Source organism: Xenopus tropicalis, chromosome 4 (assembly GCF_000004195.4).
Source record: "Xenopus tropicalis strain Nigerian chromosome 4, UCB_Xtro_10.0, whole genome shotgun sequence".
NCBI lineage: Eukaryota > Metazoa > Chordata > Amphibia > Anura > Pipidae > Xenopus > Xenopus tropicalis.
The window spans coordinates 25,751,366-25,768,695 of NC_030680.2; the positions used below are offsets into that span (position 1 = coordinate 25,751,366).

A 17,330-nucleotide genomic window follows, 5' to 3' on the forward strand; every position below is an offset into this window, starting at 1 on the left:
AACAAGTTTGACAACCCTATTAATATAAGAAAAAGTACAAATATGTAGAAATATGGATTTAATAAAACCTTTAATGGCACCAATAAACTCAGTCTGTTGCATTGGCAAGTATAAGTATATAAATCATTTAGGTGAACTGCCATTGGATAACATAAGCAAAGCACAGGGAGGCTAGTAAAAACCATGATCTGCATTCTATAAAGAGTCATAACCCATAGCAACCACTGAACAAGTAGCATTTATTTCTTAGCTGTACAAAAGAAATGTCTCATTACTATGGTGTACTAGACCTGGCACAATCTATGCAACTTGTATAACCCCATACATTTTTTGGGGGGGCTTTAAATGAAATGAATGTATACAAAATGTGAATTGTATATGAATGCTTTACAGATGAGTGGGCTATCCATCCATTCTAATTATTAAACAATTAAGCCATAAATAGAAATCAGATTGTATATAAGAGATGAAAAATGTATGTAGATTATCTGGACAAATAAATAATAGATAATTAGTGTACATTCATTCCATCTGGCATGTGAATCACTAAAATCTGTGAAAAATAGAAAGAGGAATGTATTCAAGAATAATTCTATATTTATGTCCTATGCATTTAAAATCTAGATTTCCTAAGTCTATAAAATACTTGATGGCTACAGTCTTGGACTTTGTAATGCATCTCAAGATTCACAGTTTATTAATATGTATTTTATCATTTACCAATTGGAGCTGCCCCTCCCCCCAGGGGTGGGGTCTGGAGCAGTAACAGGTGGTACCCAGCCTTAAAGGAACAGTAACACCAAAAAATGAAAGTGTTTTAAAGTAATTGAAATATAATGCACTGTTGCCCTGCACTGGTAAAACTGGGGTGTTTGCTTCAGGAACACTACTATAGTTTATATAAATAAGCTGCTGTGTAGCCATGGGGGCAGCCATTCAAGTTGGAAAAAAGGAGAAAAGGCACAGGTTACATAGCAGATAACAGATAAGACACCATTGTATTCTACAGGGTTTATCTGTTAGGTGCTATATAACCTGTGCCTTTTCTTCTTTAGAATGGCTGCCCCCATGGCTACTCACCAGGGTTTATATAAACTCTAATAATGTTTCTGAAGCAAACACAAAACTTTTACCAGTGCAGGGCAGCAGTACATTATAGTTTAATTTCTTTGAAATATATACATTTTTTGGTGTTACTGTTCCTTTAAGGCTGAGAATTTTTTCTATCAAGTCCTATCAATCCCGACAAAGGTTGAGGTGATAAAGGTACACGCCAACATAATCAATTGACTATTATTATGTAGTAGGCCAAAATTCAGAATCAAGATCTAGAGGCATCATTAAGAAGGTATTATACTGTATGCAATAGATTAGATGGGAACTGGTAAGGAAAAGACCAAAAGTTGACTGCAGTTAAATAACACGTCAGTCTGTAATTAACAGGTTAAAAAAAGGCCACGGAGAGACCATAGGGCTGATTCACTAAAGTGCGTTAAAACGTGCGCTATTTATAGCATGAGCTAAAAATTTTATTGCATCTAATTTTTCACGTCTTAACGCATGATTCACTAAAAGGATATTTGCGTTTATTTAGACGCGATGCTGTTTGCATTATTTAAGTCGCAAAGACTATGTTCATGCGGTATTTGACGCAACGCGTGCTAATTAACTCAGTGTGCTACTTGCCTTATTAGCCATACATGGCATTACATTCGTAAAACTACTTTTTTTGAAAATGCTGCAAACTGGAGGCTGCATCACTCTAGGGCCAACACAGACTGAATAAATCCCACTGCAAAGTCCATATTGTGTTGCCAAAAGCTCATTAACTGTACTTTTCTATAATTACCGCCTGCCCCAAGTAGGGGTTAATTTTCCCACAGACTAATGCGATATTTAGCGCGTCTAATTGTTTGTGAATCATGCATTAGTATTATTTATGCGTTATGAGTTAACACAATGCGGCAAAGTTAACGCATGCGATTGCACACTATTTAACGCATGCGATATGCGAATTAACGCATGCGATAATACTTTAGCGAATCGGGTGTTTTTTTTCTTGTCAATTTTAACGAAAAAGCATGCGTTAAGCGTTATCGCACTTTAGTGAATCAACCCTCATATTTTTAGAAATTGGGAAATGTATTGTGTATATGAGCCAGTAGGGATGTAGCGAACCTAAAAAAAAAATTTCACTAACATGTTTGCGAACTTACGCCAAAACCAGCGAATATTCGCGAACTTTGCGAACCCCATAGACTTCAATGGGAAGGTGAGCTTTAAAACCTAGAAAAGCCATTTCTGGCCAGAAAACTGATTTTAAAGTTGTTTAAAGGGTGCCACCACCTGGACAGTGGCATGCAAGAGGGGGATGAAGGGCAAAAACTTCTCTGAAAAATACTTTGTTGGCACAGCGTTGCGTAAAAACGCAAGCTATTTTGCTATGTCGCGCTAAACACCATGAAAACGTGATTTGCGGAAAAACGCCATGTGTGACTTGTGCTGCGTATTGTACAATACTTTTGCGACGATAAATACGGGTCGGAAAACGCCGCGTGAACCCAAACTGTGAACATACGCTGAAAGTTCACGAACATACGCGTTCGCGAACACCCGATGTTTGCGCGAATTTGTTCGCGGGCGAACAGTTCGCTACATCTCTATGAGCCAGGCCATATTATAACTGTTTGATATCATTAACTTTCTGGGGAGGGAATAGTGTGTTACTTCTACTTAGCTGCGATAGAGATGTGGGCTAGTGATGAGTAAATCTGTCTGGATTTGCTTCTTCGAAACTTGTGAAACTGATCAAAAATTCCTGAAACAGTGAAAAATTTGCCAAACGTGGCTACTGCACAACTTAATCATAATCATAATCATAATATCCTTCCTCTTCTACTTAATGAATCGGTCTCTAAAGCTAGTGACTGCTAGTTAATCCTTACAGAGATTTGTGCATTTGGATGTGCCAAAACGTGTGCATTCTTCCTTGGTCACAGATGTACTCAAATCAGTCACAGAGCTCATGAAGACACCATCAGTCTTTCACAGGAACTACTACTCAGTTTATCATGGGAACATTAGTTATGCTTGTGAATAGCAATAATCATGTTTGCATCTTGTGTTTGATATCCCACACTCTGTATTCATTTAGACTGGGGTCCCTAACCTTTCTTAATCACAGCCCTTATTTGGCACCTCCATGAACTTTTATGGTGCTTGTGTTTCTCCCCAAGTCTTTTTACATTTGACTGTGGCTCAGTTAAAAGTTCATGGAGGTGCCAAATAAGGGCTAAGATTGGCTATTAGGCAGCCTCTATGCACACTATCAGCTTACAGGGGGCTTTATTTGGTAGTAAATCTTGTTTTTATTCAACTAAAACTTGACACCAAGTCAGGAATTCAAAAATAACTACCTGGTTTTGGATTAACTGTATAATCCTCCAGTATTAATGAAGGCAGAACCAGAGTATTATATGATAGGGGAGGACGTGAGATAGACATTTAGGGGCAGGTTTATCAAAATGTGAGTTTAGAGCTTAATACATAAAAACGTCCATGTTCTATTCATTCCTATGGGATTTTTAGAAGTGTATTTATCAATGGGTGGATTCTAACTTTCACCTATTGATAAATAAGCTTCTAAAAATCCCATAGGAATGAATAGAACATGGGAGTTTTTATGTATTAAGCTCTAAACTCACATTTTTATAAATCTGCCCCTTAGAGACAGTGCTTATATAACAGCACAGTAGTTAACTGTACCAGTTATGAGATAAAATAACTTTGTCTAGTCTCTAACCATACTCGGATGGGTTGAACTTGATGGACAATGGTCTTTTTTCAACCCTATGTAACTATGTAACTATGTAGAGATCAGCCTTTCTCATTTCATATACCTTTTGATGCAGTATGAAACATTAGATGATATGATTACTATCTTACAATTATTGTACTTTGGCCTCCAGCTTGTTAAATGTGTCAGAGATAATTTGGGGTAGCTCCTAATTTTCACTTTGAGATATGGGTGGTACCTTTTTTTTTTTTTAGATACAATATATAGGGTTTTATTGATTTGCATTCATGTATGTTTTCCTTTACAGCATACAGTAATACTGTCAGTTCATTAATGTGTTCAAAGTACATTTTCACTAATATTGTAAAAATGTTAATAACAAGCTTACTGGATCATATACAAAATTGGTGATACCAATTTGAAATTAGTGCAGCCAAGTAACGTACATTTATCAGAAGTATCCCTCAATTTTGTGTAATCTGGTAACCTTAGTTCAGTTTGTTTCATTGATAGGTTTTATTAGTTTTAAAATATTAGTATTTTCAAATTGTTGCCCAAAAACCAGAGTGAAAATTACGATAAATACAAAAGTTTTGACACAAAAGAAGGATCTTCCAGGAAAGTGAAGGGACATCTGCCATTGACTTTGACATGATCTCAGCAAGTTGGATATTTAGCCCTTTTGACACATAGAAAATCTAAAAAAAATAAGAGTTTTTTTAGCGCTAATAAACCCGAACTGGAAAAAAAAATATATCATGGACTTGGCCAATAAAATATTTTTTATTTGTATTCTTCTCTAGAGACCAGTGTCACTTGAGTTGTATGAATGCTTCTGCACATTTGTATCTAAAAACCATGTGGGAGGTCCCAAACTCGTGCGTGGTTTCTTTACCCAAATAGACCAAATTAGGTTTTTTCTTCTTCCCGACCAAAAAATAAAAAGCTCAGCAGATTTTAGGTGCCAAGCTTTTTATTTTTGGTCTGGGAAAAGAAAAACCCGATTTGCACGAATCGAGCTATTCGGATGAAGAAACCAAGCAAGGGTTTGGGAACTCCAACGTGGTTTTGGGATACAAATGCTCGAGTCTGAATGCCTGAGTGTTCATAAATGTGCGCAAGAGAAAGCTCAGTGTTTCAAGGTAAAGAATTATGAATGTTGGCTTCATTACTGGTTGTTGTAGCAATATGTGCGGGGACTATGCATGCATACCTACAAGTGTATAATATTAATATCATTTGTACTCAATTATAAAATACTGCAAATGGTTTTGTGTTGAAAATAAACAATTTCATGTTGATGGTTACTATGATTCTATTCTTTGAGTGTCAGTGTGACGTTACTGGTGTGCAAGGACATTTTTGAATAACCATTGGTAGGTAATTAGGATTAATAGCAAATAGAAAAAGGTTTGCATCTTTACAATTCTATTTGTTTCCTTCTGTTTTTATATCGCCCACCTCAAACTTCTTTTTAATGAATAGTTTTTACAGTGTGGGTTCTGGAGGGAATTTAAGACAAAACCAAGTTTTATTAGGTAGAAAAGAATGTTTCATTTTATTCAGGGAGATGTGTCCCTGTAGCCATATCCATTTGTCAGCCGTGTTGTGAAAAAAAAATATATATACAGTTGGTAAATGCTTTGTTCCTTCTTAAATCTTACAATAGAATGAGCAGACAGCAACTGAAGTTGGATGTCTGAATGTTTTGCAGTTTCAATGTGTATGTGCAAAATATATCATCTTCCCTTGAAATATTTTGATATAAGACCTGGAAATTTCTGCTTACTTCTTTCCACAAACTTAGTAACAATGATTTCGTTTTTTTAAATTTAGGAGAGGTATGGTTATTTAATCAACCTCAAATCGCCACTCAAAAAAGTCAACAACTGTCTTTGTTCTCCTTTGGAAAATAAAGTAGGTTCAATGAAAATATATGATAGGATAGACAGAAAGAAAGACATATGGGCAGAATAAATGCAAATAAATAGCGATGAGCGAATCTGTCCCGTTTCGCTTCACCAAAAATTTGCAAATCTTTCAAAAGATTCGCTAAAGATCAAAAAGTTTGGGAAACGACTAAAATGTTGCACATAAAAAAAAATTGGTGGGTGTCAATTTTTTTTCTGCAGGGGACAATTTTTTTTCTACTCAAATTTTTATGCGGCTAATATGTTTTATTTTTGCGAAACAATCCACCAATGGCGAAATGCGGAAATTCACCGCAAATCCATACCTGCTAAATAATTTCACCCATCACTACAAATGATTTGATCACCCAGAGAGATTAATGATGAGCAAATCTGTCCCGTTTTGCTTTGCTTAAAAATCAGAGAAATGCTATGATTATTCGTGACACGGAGAAAAATCCACGAATCCACGCATTTGTCAATCAAATTTTTTGTTGCACACGTCTTTTTTGTCACTACCGTGCCTGTTTTTGATGCAACCACGATTTTGTTTTGACGCAAGCAAATTTATCCGCAGCGGATTTTCGCCGCAGTTTTGTGAAACTATTCACCAATGGTGAAATGCGGAAATTCGCTGTGAATCCATGCCTGCCAAAAAAATTTGCTCATCATTAATTAATCACACTTATTGAATATTGTTGACCAGTTCACCTAAAACAGACATGTTGTGGCACTTTGATATTGACCAATAATATGGCCCATTTGCAATGCACATAGTGGGAACCTGGAAAGCTGATTGTAGGCTGGTAGTCACCTGAGGTGGGAAAGGTAAAGAAACTAAAAAAGAAAATGCTATGAAATTAATTAATTGTTATTCCATTACCTAGAAATATAATGTGCGTATCATCATTGGTGCAGGTCAATGCATCAGTGCTTAAAACCTTCAGAAAGTATCACAGCCACAATTACTTTTGATGCTCTTGGACATCTAGAAATATACCTAAGGGCTCTGGCACCACGACAATACACACGAAGAGATTTCATGCGAGTTGAGCTCCAGGCGATCTGCTACCCACTCAACAGTTACCCCTCCCACATGTTTACTCAAGTCGCTCAGAAAAGGGTCTGTGTGTGATTTGAAACAGCAGGCGACTTGAAGTAGCCTTGTATGTTTTGACGCTGGCGATTTCCATTGGTTTAGCATTGGCGTTGTGTCGCTCGTCTTGTTGCCAAATCTCTCTTTTAAAAATCGCCGCCAACAAATCTCCTCATGTGCCAGAGCCCTAAGCTTTTAACGTCTTTATCTCATGTATAATCTGTTTTGGCCTTATAAAACTGCAGTTTTTCTGAGTTTTAATATTACCATTGTTTGTAAGTTTTACCAGCTTTCTATGCATGTCCCTCTTGTTTTCGGTGTGTGTAGACTGCAAGCACTGTGGTTCAAAAAAGTGTTGATCGAAAGCAATCAGTATAAGTTTTCATCTCAAAAGCAAATAGCTTTATTTAGCCATTATTGATTGGCAGCTAATTGAGGTCAAACCTTCTGTCAATAGCAATATCTAAGGTTCAGTCTCCAGATTACCGTCTGTGATAAACAGTTAAGATGTTGTTTTCAAGAACTGCCTTTATTCTCTATAGACTGCATGCTCTCTAGTTTGTTTACATATTTATTACAAATTGAGTAATTTTTATTTTTAGATCTAAATCTTTGTGGATTAGATTGTCTGTAGAATTCCATGGGTAAAGTGTATCATGCTGATCGCTGTATAGCTCTGACTGTAAGGCTGAACTGTAAATTGCTTTACATATTTATGATGTTCCTTAAGCCAGAAAATCAAATAATTTGCTGAGGTTGCCAATTGAGAAAATCTTTACCTGATTTGGTCATCCACACGATGGGCTAAATCTTGCTAATGTGGTTATTTGCAAAACTTTGGAAACATGCGCAAAATAGCGAAAAACTAATGAAACACTGAAAATTGTCAAAAAAAATTGTTGCCCACATAAAAAAATAATGCACACAACAATTTTTTTATGTGCATCATTTTTTGACGATCACACCAAATTGTGCAAAAAAACCCCCACCAATGGGGTAATGCGGACGTTCATTGCGAATCCATGTCTGGCGAAAATTTATATATTTCAAGTTTTAGAGCAGAAGAAAAAAAGAATCATGAATTTTGCATGAAAAAAAATTGTCAAATGAGGAAAAAGTCACGGCCACGTCAAATACAACACGGTTGAGTCAAAAAAGTTGTAGTCATGTAAAAAAAAAAGTTGTGCTGTAGCTGCGTTTCACAATTTTTTTTGCCATTTCATAAATTTTTCAGCAAAACAGGACAGATTGGCTCATCACCAGTTAAAACATTTTTACTCATTCTGTGTTTCCCTCTAGAACCCTGTCTATGCTGCATTTTAGGGTTTTTCTGTTCATTTCATATCCACATAACCACACTGGTTATAGTGCAGCCTTTAGTTTTCTTCTACTGTATCCAGTAATCGTCTATGATATTTCTGTTAATTGTTATCATTTATTTTATAGACAGGGTAAAGACGATTTGGAAAAGCAGCTAAAAGAAGTTTTCATGGAAAGAAGTAGCATTCTTCGACAACTATCAAAAACTTCACGAGAACTAGAAGGGATCAAAGGAAACCTCCAGGTAAGATTGATTTTCAAAAAACTCAATCAGAGCATTGACATGGGTCATTCATTTCTGCCCCAGGCTAATAATTTATTCTCTACTGTAAAATATAAGCATATTAGAAATTACCATGGAGTTCAAATACTATAAAAAGACATGAGGTCCACAGTAGAGATGTAGCGAACCTCACAAAAAAAGTTTATGAACCCGTTTGCAAACTTCTGCCAAAAAGTGTGAACTTTTGCGAACTTTGCGAACCCCATAGACTTCAATGAGAAGGCGAACTTTAAAATATAGAAAAGCCATTTCTGGCCAGAAAATTGATTTTAAAGTTGTTTAAAGGGTGCCACGACCTGGACAGTGGCATGCAGGAGGGGGATCAAGGGCAAAAATTTCTCTGAAAAATACGTTGTTGACACAGCGTTGCGTTTTGTGCTGTAAAGGGCAGAAATCACACTACATTTCTAAACTTGTGTAATAAACTGCTTTTACAAGGACTATTGGGTTACAGCAGATGAGATCAGCAGGACAGCTGCCCACAGCAGCTACATACAGAGCAGTAGAAAGTAGATTACTTGTCAGCAAAGCTACCTAAACTGCCCCTCAAACCCCTGCACAGCTCTCTCCCTATGCTAACTCTTCAAGCACACACAGGCAGAATGTAAAATGGCTGCTGGGCTTCAGTTTATATATGGAAGGGAGTGGTCCGGGGGTGGTCCAGGAGGGAGAGCTGCCTGATTGGCTGCCATGTATCTGCTGGCTCTGGGGTGAGAGGTCAAAATTTGGCTCCAGCTAAGGTGAACCCAAAATTTGCTAACTTGCGAACTTGCGAACACCCGATTTTCGTGCGAATTAGTTCGCCGGCGAACAGTTCGCTACATCTCTAGTCCACAGCCAAGCCCATTTATACACAACTTTCTGTTTCTTTTTAAACTAAAGATTGTCACATGGGATCAACTGAAATTTGCATTTGACCCTAAAATTATCTCATTGTTAGTAGTAATGGACGAAATGTTTTGGCAGGCATGGATTTGGGGCAAATTTTCACTTTTGGTTTTTTTTTTTTTTTTCGCCAAAAAAAATGGGTGATCAAAAATTTTTGCCTGCACTGCAAAAAAAAATGTTGCATGTAAAAAAAAATTCCAAAAAGATGCATGAATCTGTCCCATTTTCCTTGGGGCGAAAAATTCAGGGAAATTCATGAAATGGCAAAAAATGCGCTAATCACATTTGTCACACCACCGCTCACAATTTGACGTGACCACAACTTTTTTGACACACAGCGAGTTTTTCTGCTGCAAATTTTCATGGAAGTTTTTGCAAAACAATTCACCAATGGAGAAATCTGGAAAATTGCTGCGAATCCATGCCTGGGAAAAAATTTGCTCATCACTACTCATCACTAATTATTAGCCCAGATTTTATTTTTTAAAACACATCCAATAACTAAATTCTATATTTTTATTCTCTTTTCCAAGTATTTGAAAAAGAATGAGGCATCTGCCAAAAGTGATGTACAGAAATTACTGGAATTAGAAGAAAAACAAAGGTAAGATTCTACAAGTATACTAATATAAATCCTAGTCTCTGACATTCCATATAAATACAAAAAGTTCTGTAAAGCAACCATAAAAGATTGTGGGAATTGCGTGGATTATGTGGTTTGTCAATGGAGATGCAGGGTTCCTTCAATCAACTTATATACAGCTGGCAAATGGGGTGGGGGAGAAATATGTTGATGCTGAAATATATTTTTTAAATGTAATAGGTAAAATCATAAGTATTTAAAAAGTGATTTGAATGCCTAGGTGAAATTGATTTTATCGTAAAAAATATTTAAAAAATGTCAACTAGAACACAATAAAATTATATATAAGAATTCCTTATGATTCACCATCTCTTCTCTTTCACTTGCGTTATGATTCAATATGACCATGGAGACGTTTAATGTAATCACTAAGTATGATATAAAAGTTTTTTGGGGTGGGTTTGGTAACAAAAATGAATGTACATTATCACATAATGCATTATTTTATAAGTGTTTTTGAAGCTTATCTGTAATAAAAGTAGCATCAAGATTATAGAAGAAGCCTAACAATAAAGATGACCTAAATGGGTCAAAATCTATTTTCTATGTCTATGTTAGGTATAAAGGTCTATTCTGCTGGTAGTACAAACTCTGAAAAAGGTTTTCTTGTAAAATAACAATGAAACAGATATTTAGGAATGTTCACTTGTAAAATAATCATTTAAAAAGTTAATATTGATTTTTATGTGAATCTCAGATTTACTGAACCAAAAGTTTCCACAAAAAGAATTTCACGCATTTGATATATTTCTGAATAGGTTATGAATAGACTTTTTTCAACCATTCAAAAAGATCCAGACATATATATATATATAACAAAAAAAATGATCCGTGGCCGGCACACCCTTCAAATTTTATCAAAGATTTATTGAAAACATATTGTTTAAAACCGACATTTCGGTCCTCATTAGGACTTTTCTCAAGGATAAAAACAGGATAAAAAAATAGTTGAAGTTTTAATTTTAAAATTCAGAATTATTAATTATTAATAAAAGAAAATCTGTTGTTTTGTTCCAGAATCTTTACCTATACCACTGGGCTGCTGTAAAGTTCCTTTTCCCTTTACACCTTCTCCTACCCCCAACTTTTACATTGTGTAAGGCCATCTCTTACGTGGAAGGTTTATAATTTTATCAGTCATTTGTGCATAAAGTCCTATGACATATGTAGGGTTGTGGCAAAAATAAATTTGCTAGTCGCAAATACTCTAGTGAGTACACAGATAGGAACTACCTTTAGTTTAGTTGCCTAGATAGGGTTTCCTGGCAGAAAAGCAAATAGTACCCGAGTGTGATGTCATGGGGCCAGAGTCCCATGTGGTACAGGCAAAGTCAGTTGGTTCCAGTGGCAGTACAAAAACAATTCTGGTTTTAGCTATAATCATTCCTTTGGATGCACTTTATCAAGAGTAACACATGTGCATCCAGAGTCTCGGGAGACCTTAAAGCCGTGATCAATAACCAGTGGCTCGTGATGTTGCTCCCAGGGGCCCAAAAGCAGGTGCCCATTTTTTAATTCCTGGCTTGGGGGCAAGTTTTGGTTTAATAAAAACCCAGTATAATGCCAAACAGAGCCAGTCAACATAGGGTCTATTAAATAGCCAATTATTGCTCTTAGTGGCACCACCAGGATACTTTGTCAGGCTTGTGTTGCTCTCCAATACTTTTACCATTTGAATGTGGCTCACGGGTCCCGTTCAGGTGATCCGAAGCCAAATAGGAAGAAAAAATGCTAAGCTGTATAAAAATTTCCATAATGCCTCACTCCTGCACCGAGACCCAGACCAGTACATGCTCAGTTAGTTAGACTAGGGGGCACATTTACTAATCCACAAACAGTCTGAAGGCGTCTGAATGCGTTTCTTTCGTAATGAATCAGTATTTTTGTGACTTTTTCGTCGCTGTAACGACTTTTTCGTATTTTCCGCAACTTTTTCGTCTCCGTCGCAAAAAAATCCGATCAGTTTTTCTGCCGTTTACAATCGCTCAATGCGAAAAAATTGCAACAGCAACGAAATAGTCGCACAAGATATGATAAAGTCGTGGCGGCAATGAAAAAGTCGCGGAAAACATGAAAAAGTCGCAACGGCACCGAAAAGACGGCAAAATTTTTGTTTCCAATCTGAATTTTTGGCATTCGGGATTCGAATTCGTGCTTTGGTAAATCTGCCCCTATGAGTCAGCTTCCTGCTGATTGGCTCAGATCCACATTTATAAGGGGGGAGAGTGACTTCTTGAGGGAGGGGGGAGCAGGAGAGGGGAGAGAGCTGTGTGTGAGGAAAACAGACACAAGAAATCTTTTCACAGAGGAGTCAGTGCAGCGTTTCTGTGAGTGCTTATGGCTGTATTCACATAGACCTTTCTGATAAAGCTTACTTAGTTTTTACCTTTCCTTCTCCTTTAAATAAATTCATGATGGGTTGGTGAGATGATGAGTGAGATACTAGACAGATTGACCGATGACTGTTCTGAAGTTCTGTAGCATGTGTTTAAGTAAAACATCTAGTGAGATGAGAAGCCCAAAGCTCCATCAATGAATGTTAGAAGAGGTATTGCCTCGTGCTTATCACCAGAATAGAAACCTGGTTCCATTGGGAAGCGTTCCATTGGTGCCATGAGACACAAGAAATTGCCTCTGTTCTTACATATTTACTAAAGTTAAAGGGATTCTGGGGTACTTTTTATTTCTAAATTACACTGTTTACATAGCAAATAATTCACTCTATCATTTAATATTCTTGAACCAACAAATGTAATTTTTTTTAGCTGTAATATTGGTGTGTAGGTGCCATCTCAGTGCATTGTGCCTGAGTCTGAAAGAGCCAGTGCTACACATTAGAACTGCTTTCAGGTAACCTATTGTTTCTCCTACTCCCATGTAACTGGAGGAGTCCCAAGCCGGACTTGGATTTCTTACAATTGAATGCTATTCTGATACCTACTGGGAGCTGCTATCCTGCTCCCTTCCCATTGTTCTGCTGATCTGCTGCTGGGCCCCATGGGACATTTCAAAATTAATATAAAAAATTATTTTTGCATTTTGGAAAAACAGACTTCAATAAAGGATTCTGCTGGAGAAGCTCTATTAACTGATGCATTTTGAAAAAATAATATTTTACCATGACAGTATTCCTTTAATAAACATGTAAGGTAACATTTGATTTATACTTTCCAATGAGGCCCGAGTCTGGCTTTCTCAATACCATTTTTTCACTAATGACTGAATCGTGGTAAATGCACCAAACTTTACTATACAAAACTTAATCTAACCAATTACAATACCTTTTTTAACTAATGTAGATTCTCTATAATATGCATTTTCACTGCTCTCTTTAAATTATTCACCATAACTATAAGCTAGCCTTTACAACACATTCAGGGTCTATGACATTTACTTTATGTGTGTGTTTGCTTGCAAGCAATTTAAAAAGCTATTGCTAAATATATCTTCTTCCTTTTTTAATAAACTAGGAAAGAGATGAAGTCTCTACAGGAAGCATTTACAAAACAACTTAATGAGGCAACAGAAAGAGCTGAGAAACAGCAGGCCACAGTAAGTGTTTGTGTCACATGACCTTCCAATTACCGCTTCCTTACATTTTTCAATGTCCTGTTTGTAATCTTTGTGTTTTGCCACTGCACCTTTGTGGGGAGTTAAAGTGAAGTTGCAGAGCTTTGAAATTGTTTATAAAGGTTTTTCACAGTAATAATCTGGCTTTGTGAACTAGTGGATAGAGCATAAAAGTAACAGGAAAGTAAAGAATAACAAAAGATCTGTATGTGCAGGCTATAAAAGGATTATATATGTCATTAACTTCCAGCAAAGTTACAATGGAAAAATGCAGTAATCTCATTAAATCACTTGCTGTACCAAAAAATAAATTGGTATTAGTGATGAGTGAAAGTTTTCATCAGGCATAGGTTTACAGCGAAATTCCGCTCTTCGCCATTGGAGGATTTTTTTTTGCAAAATACCCACAAAAATGGGCCACAAAAAAAATATGGCGAGTGAGGCAAAAATCACACCAAAAAAAGTGGCAGTTGCTTTAAAAAAAAAAAGTCAGTCATGTCAAGTTGCAATAAATACATTGTAGTCTCATCAAAATAGTCGCAGTCGCATCAAAAAAAAGTTGCACACAACAAAAAAGTCATGCTGTAGTAGCATTTCACAGATTTTTTGCTGTTTCACTCATTTTTACGCAATTTCAAAAATTTTTTGACTAGGCCAAATGGGACAGATATGCTCATTGCTAGTTGGTATTTGGAACTGGAAGTGTTTTATGTTCAGTTTTTGTTCAAATGAAACCTGTTTGACTGTTAATGGATCCAGAGGAAGGAGAAAATACTCATTATAAAGCCTCTCCACTTTGCTTCACAGGGAAAAACTTCAAAATTGCAATGGAACAAGTCCCTGGGTCAATTTTGTACTAGGACGTCATTTCAAAAACCTTGTAGTTTCCAACTTTCTAAGAAGACACTTAACCTATTGCTTAAAGATAACTAATGTATCCGCCAGTACAACCATTGTAGATAGGGAATTCTACAGTCTCACAGGAGCTTGATGTTTTTATTACTAGGGACCTTTAATCAATAACAGTAAACTTGTACCACTTATCAGTGAAATTCAATATTTCATGGATAATATATAATTTATAAAGCTTAATGCCATAAATGTTATATTACTTGAGTTGAAATAAAACATGCCTGACATTATAGACAGAGATAAATGGGGGGAATGTAATAAAAGTTGGTAATGGGAACTTTTTTTCAATGCAAAGTTAATATAGGCTAGAACGCTGAAACTGTTTAGCGACCACTTCCAACAATTTTTAATTTGTGTGCATTCGTTTCCATTTATGACTTTCATTACATACCCCCCAAAATGTTTTTATCAGATGTAGCTTTCTCAGGTAAGGCAGACATTGTAAAGGTCAACAGCTATAGTTTTATTGTTTTCAATTAAGTTTCGTTAATTTCTGAACCACACAAATCATATATATACATTGTGTAATGATTTTAGGCATACATGAAACTCAGTGCAAAATTCTGTGTGATAAAGGTGTTTGCCATCACTTATCTACCATTTTGTATTCACATAATAATCACTTATTTACCATTCCTATTCTGGAATTTCTTATAAATGTTTGTCAGAATTTCAATCCACAGCATAAAATCACAAGTAAGTAAAAATACATGACTCTATTTATACACCATTTATTTCACAATGGGGCACATTCATCAAAGTACGAGTATAAATCCGAAATGGGTAAAATTCGGATTAAATACAATAATTTCTGCTAATCAGAAATGTCACAAAATTGCTTACGAAAAAATAGTCACGATAATATTGTAATGGCGTTCTGAAAGTCACAAAATTTCAATGGCAATGGCACTCTGCGGCTCCAACCCGGCCCAAGGAAAGTCTCCCATAGGGCTCAATGGCACTCTGCAGCTCCAACCTGGCCCAAGGAAAGTCTCCCATAGGGCTCAATGGCACTCTGCAGCTCCAACCTGGCCCAAGGAAAGTCTCCCATAGGGCTCAATGGCACTCTGCAGCTCCAATCTGGCCCAAGGAAAGTCTCCCATAGGGCTCAATGGCACTCTGCAGCCTCTGCAGCTCCAACCCGGCCCAAGGAAAGTCTCCCATAGGGCTCAATGGCACTCTGCAGCTCCAACCTGGCCCAAGGAATGTCTCTGATTTTAAATAGAATGGTACAAAATGAAATTTACCACTAGTGATGAGCAAATTTTTTCGGCAGGCATGGATTGGCAGCGAATTATCGCATTTCACCATTGCCGAATTGTTTCGTAAAACTTTAGTGAAAATTTGCAGAGGAAAAATTTGTTGCGGTCATGTCAAAATTGGCACGGTCGTGTCCAAATAATCCTGCCGTTTCACAATTTTTTTTCTGAAACAAAACGGGACAGATTTGTTTATCAATATTTAACACAAATCTACAAGATTAGGAATGAAACTTAGCTGACAATAAAGACACAACTTTATGAAGGTTGTCAAGGTCAAGTGATTATTCCAGATGTTGCTTGACATTGGAAGATTAACAGATATTTATTTAAGGTGGCCATACACAAGCTGATAAAAGTTTCCAACAGTCAGAGTCAGCAGCTTATGGGGTCCTCAGATGGGACGGGGTGAAAATAGGCCGACTGTCCACCAGGCAGGTTTAAAAAACTCTTGGGGGTGAGGGTCGCATTAGTTATTGTTGTGGTCCTCATCACGATGGCCTGCATCTAATTTCTGACCTGTGCTATTGCATGGAGACAGAACTGCAAAAAATCTGTAAATTGACAATCAAATGTCATTAAGAGGTTTCTGGCCAATGGATTTCCGAGTAATTTTTCAGTTACCAGTCACTCCTGTAGTCTAGTCTGGACTAATTTCTGGTTGGAATTAAATACAATACGAATTTTAACAGTATGACCTTTGGAAATTTGGAAATGTTCAATAAAACCGTTTAACGCAATATTGAACAAAATGTCATTTTAAAATCTAATTGTTGCTATCCTTTTTAAAGTACTTTAAAATGTTAATTATCTTCCTTAAATGTGTCTTTTACAATTTGTAAAGGGAACTGTCACTGCAACGGAAAAGCAATTTATTGTGTTTGCCTGATAACATTTTATTAAATAAGTTTGCATTTGTGAAATCCTCAATAGTGATGGGTGAAATGGTTCGCCAAGCATGAATTAGCGGCAAATTTCTGCATTTCACCATTGGCAGATTCTTTCATCAAACTGGTGAAATTCACTGCGCGACCAAAATTTGTACCTGCGTAAAAAAAAGGTTGGCATTTTTTGGACAATTTTTGTTATTTTCGCAAATCTTTTGAAAGATTCGCAAATTTTTCGGCGAAGTGAAATAGGACAGATTCACACATCACTAATCCTCAACCCAAGATTTTTTATGGCAGCACTAAAAAAAATTTGTCGCCGCAACTATTTATTTTGACGCGCGGCTATTTATTTTGAAGTACAACTATTTATTTTGACGCTGTGACTATTCTTTTGATGCGCGACTATTTATTTTGACGCTACGACTATTTATTTTGACACTGCAACTATTCTTTGACGCCCACAACTATTCTTTTGGCGCGTGACTATTTATTTTGACGCCGCAACTATTTATTTTGGTGTCGCCACTATTCTTTTGAGGCGCAACTATTCTTTTGATGCAGGACTATTTATTTTGACGCTGTGACTATTTATTTTGACGCGCGACTATTTATTTTGACGCTGCGACTATTTATTTTGATGCTGCGACTATTCTTTGATGCCCGCGTCATCTGTTCCGCGAAACAATCCTCCAATGGCGAAACGTGGAAATTCGCCACAAATCCATGCCTGGCAAAACATTTTGCCAGTCACTAATTGTTTATA

The 17,330-nt window shown here is 36.6% G+C and overlaps 1 protein-coding gene across 1 annotated transcript in view; it reads left to right on the forward strand.

Moving 5' to 3' along the window:
- The window catches only part of luzp2 (leucine zipper protein 2), a 337,413-nt gene that overhangs the window by 157,582 nt on the left and 162,501 nt on the right, over positions 1-17,330 (forward strand). The window contains exons 2-4 of the mRNA XM_002936503.2: positions 8,249-8,366; positions 9,827-9,897; positions 13,407-13,488. Of these exons, the coding sequence (XP_002936549.1) occupies positions 8,249-8,366; positions 9,827-9,897; positions 13,407-13,488 (271 nt within the window). The remainder of the gene's footprint in view (positions 1-8,248; positions 8,367-9,826; positions 9,898-13,406; positions 13,489-17,330) is intronic.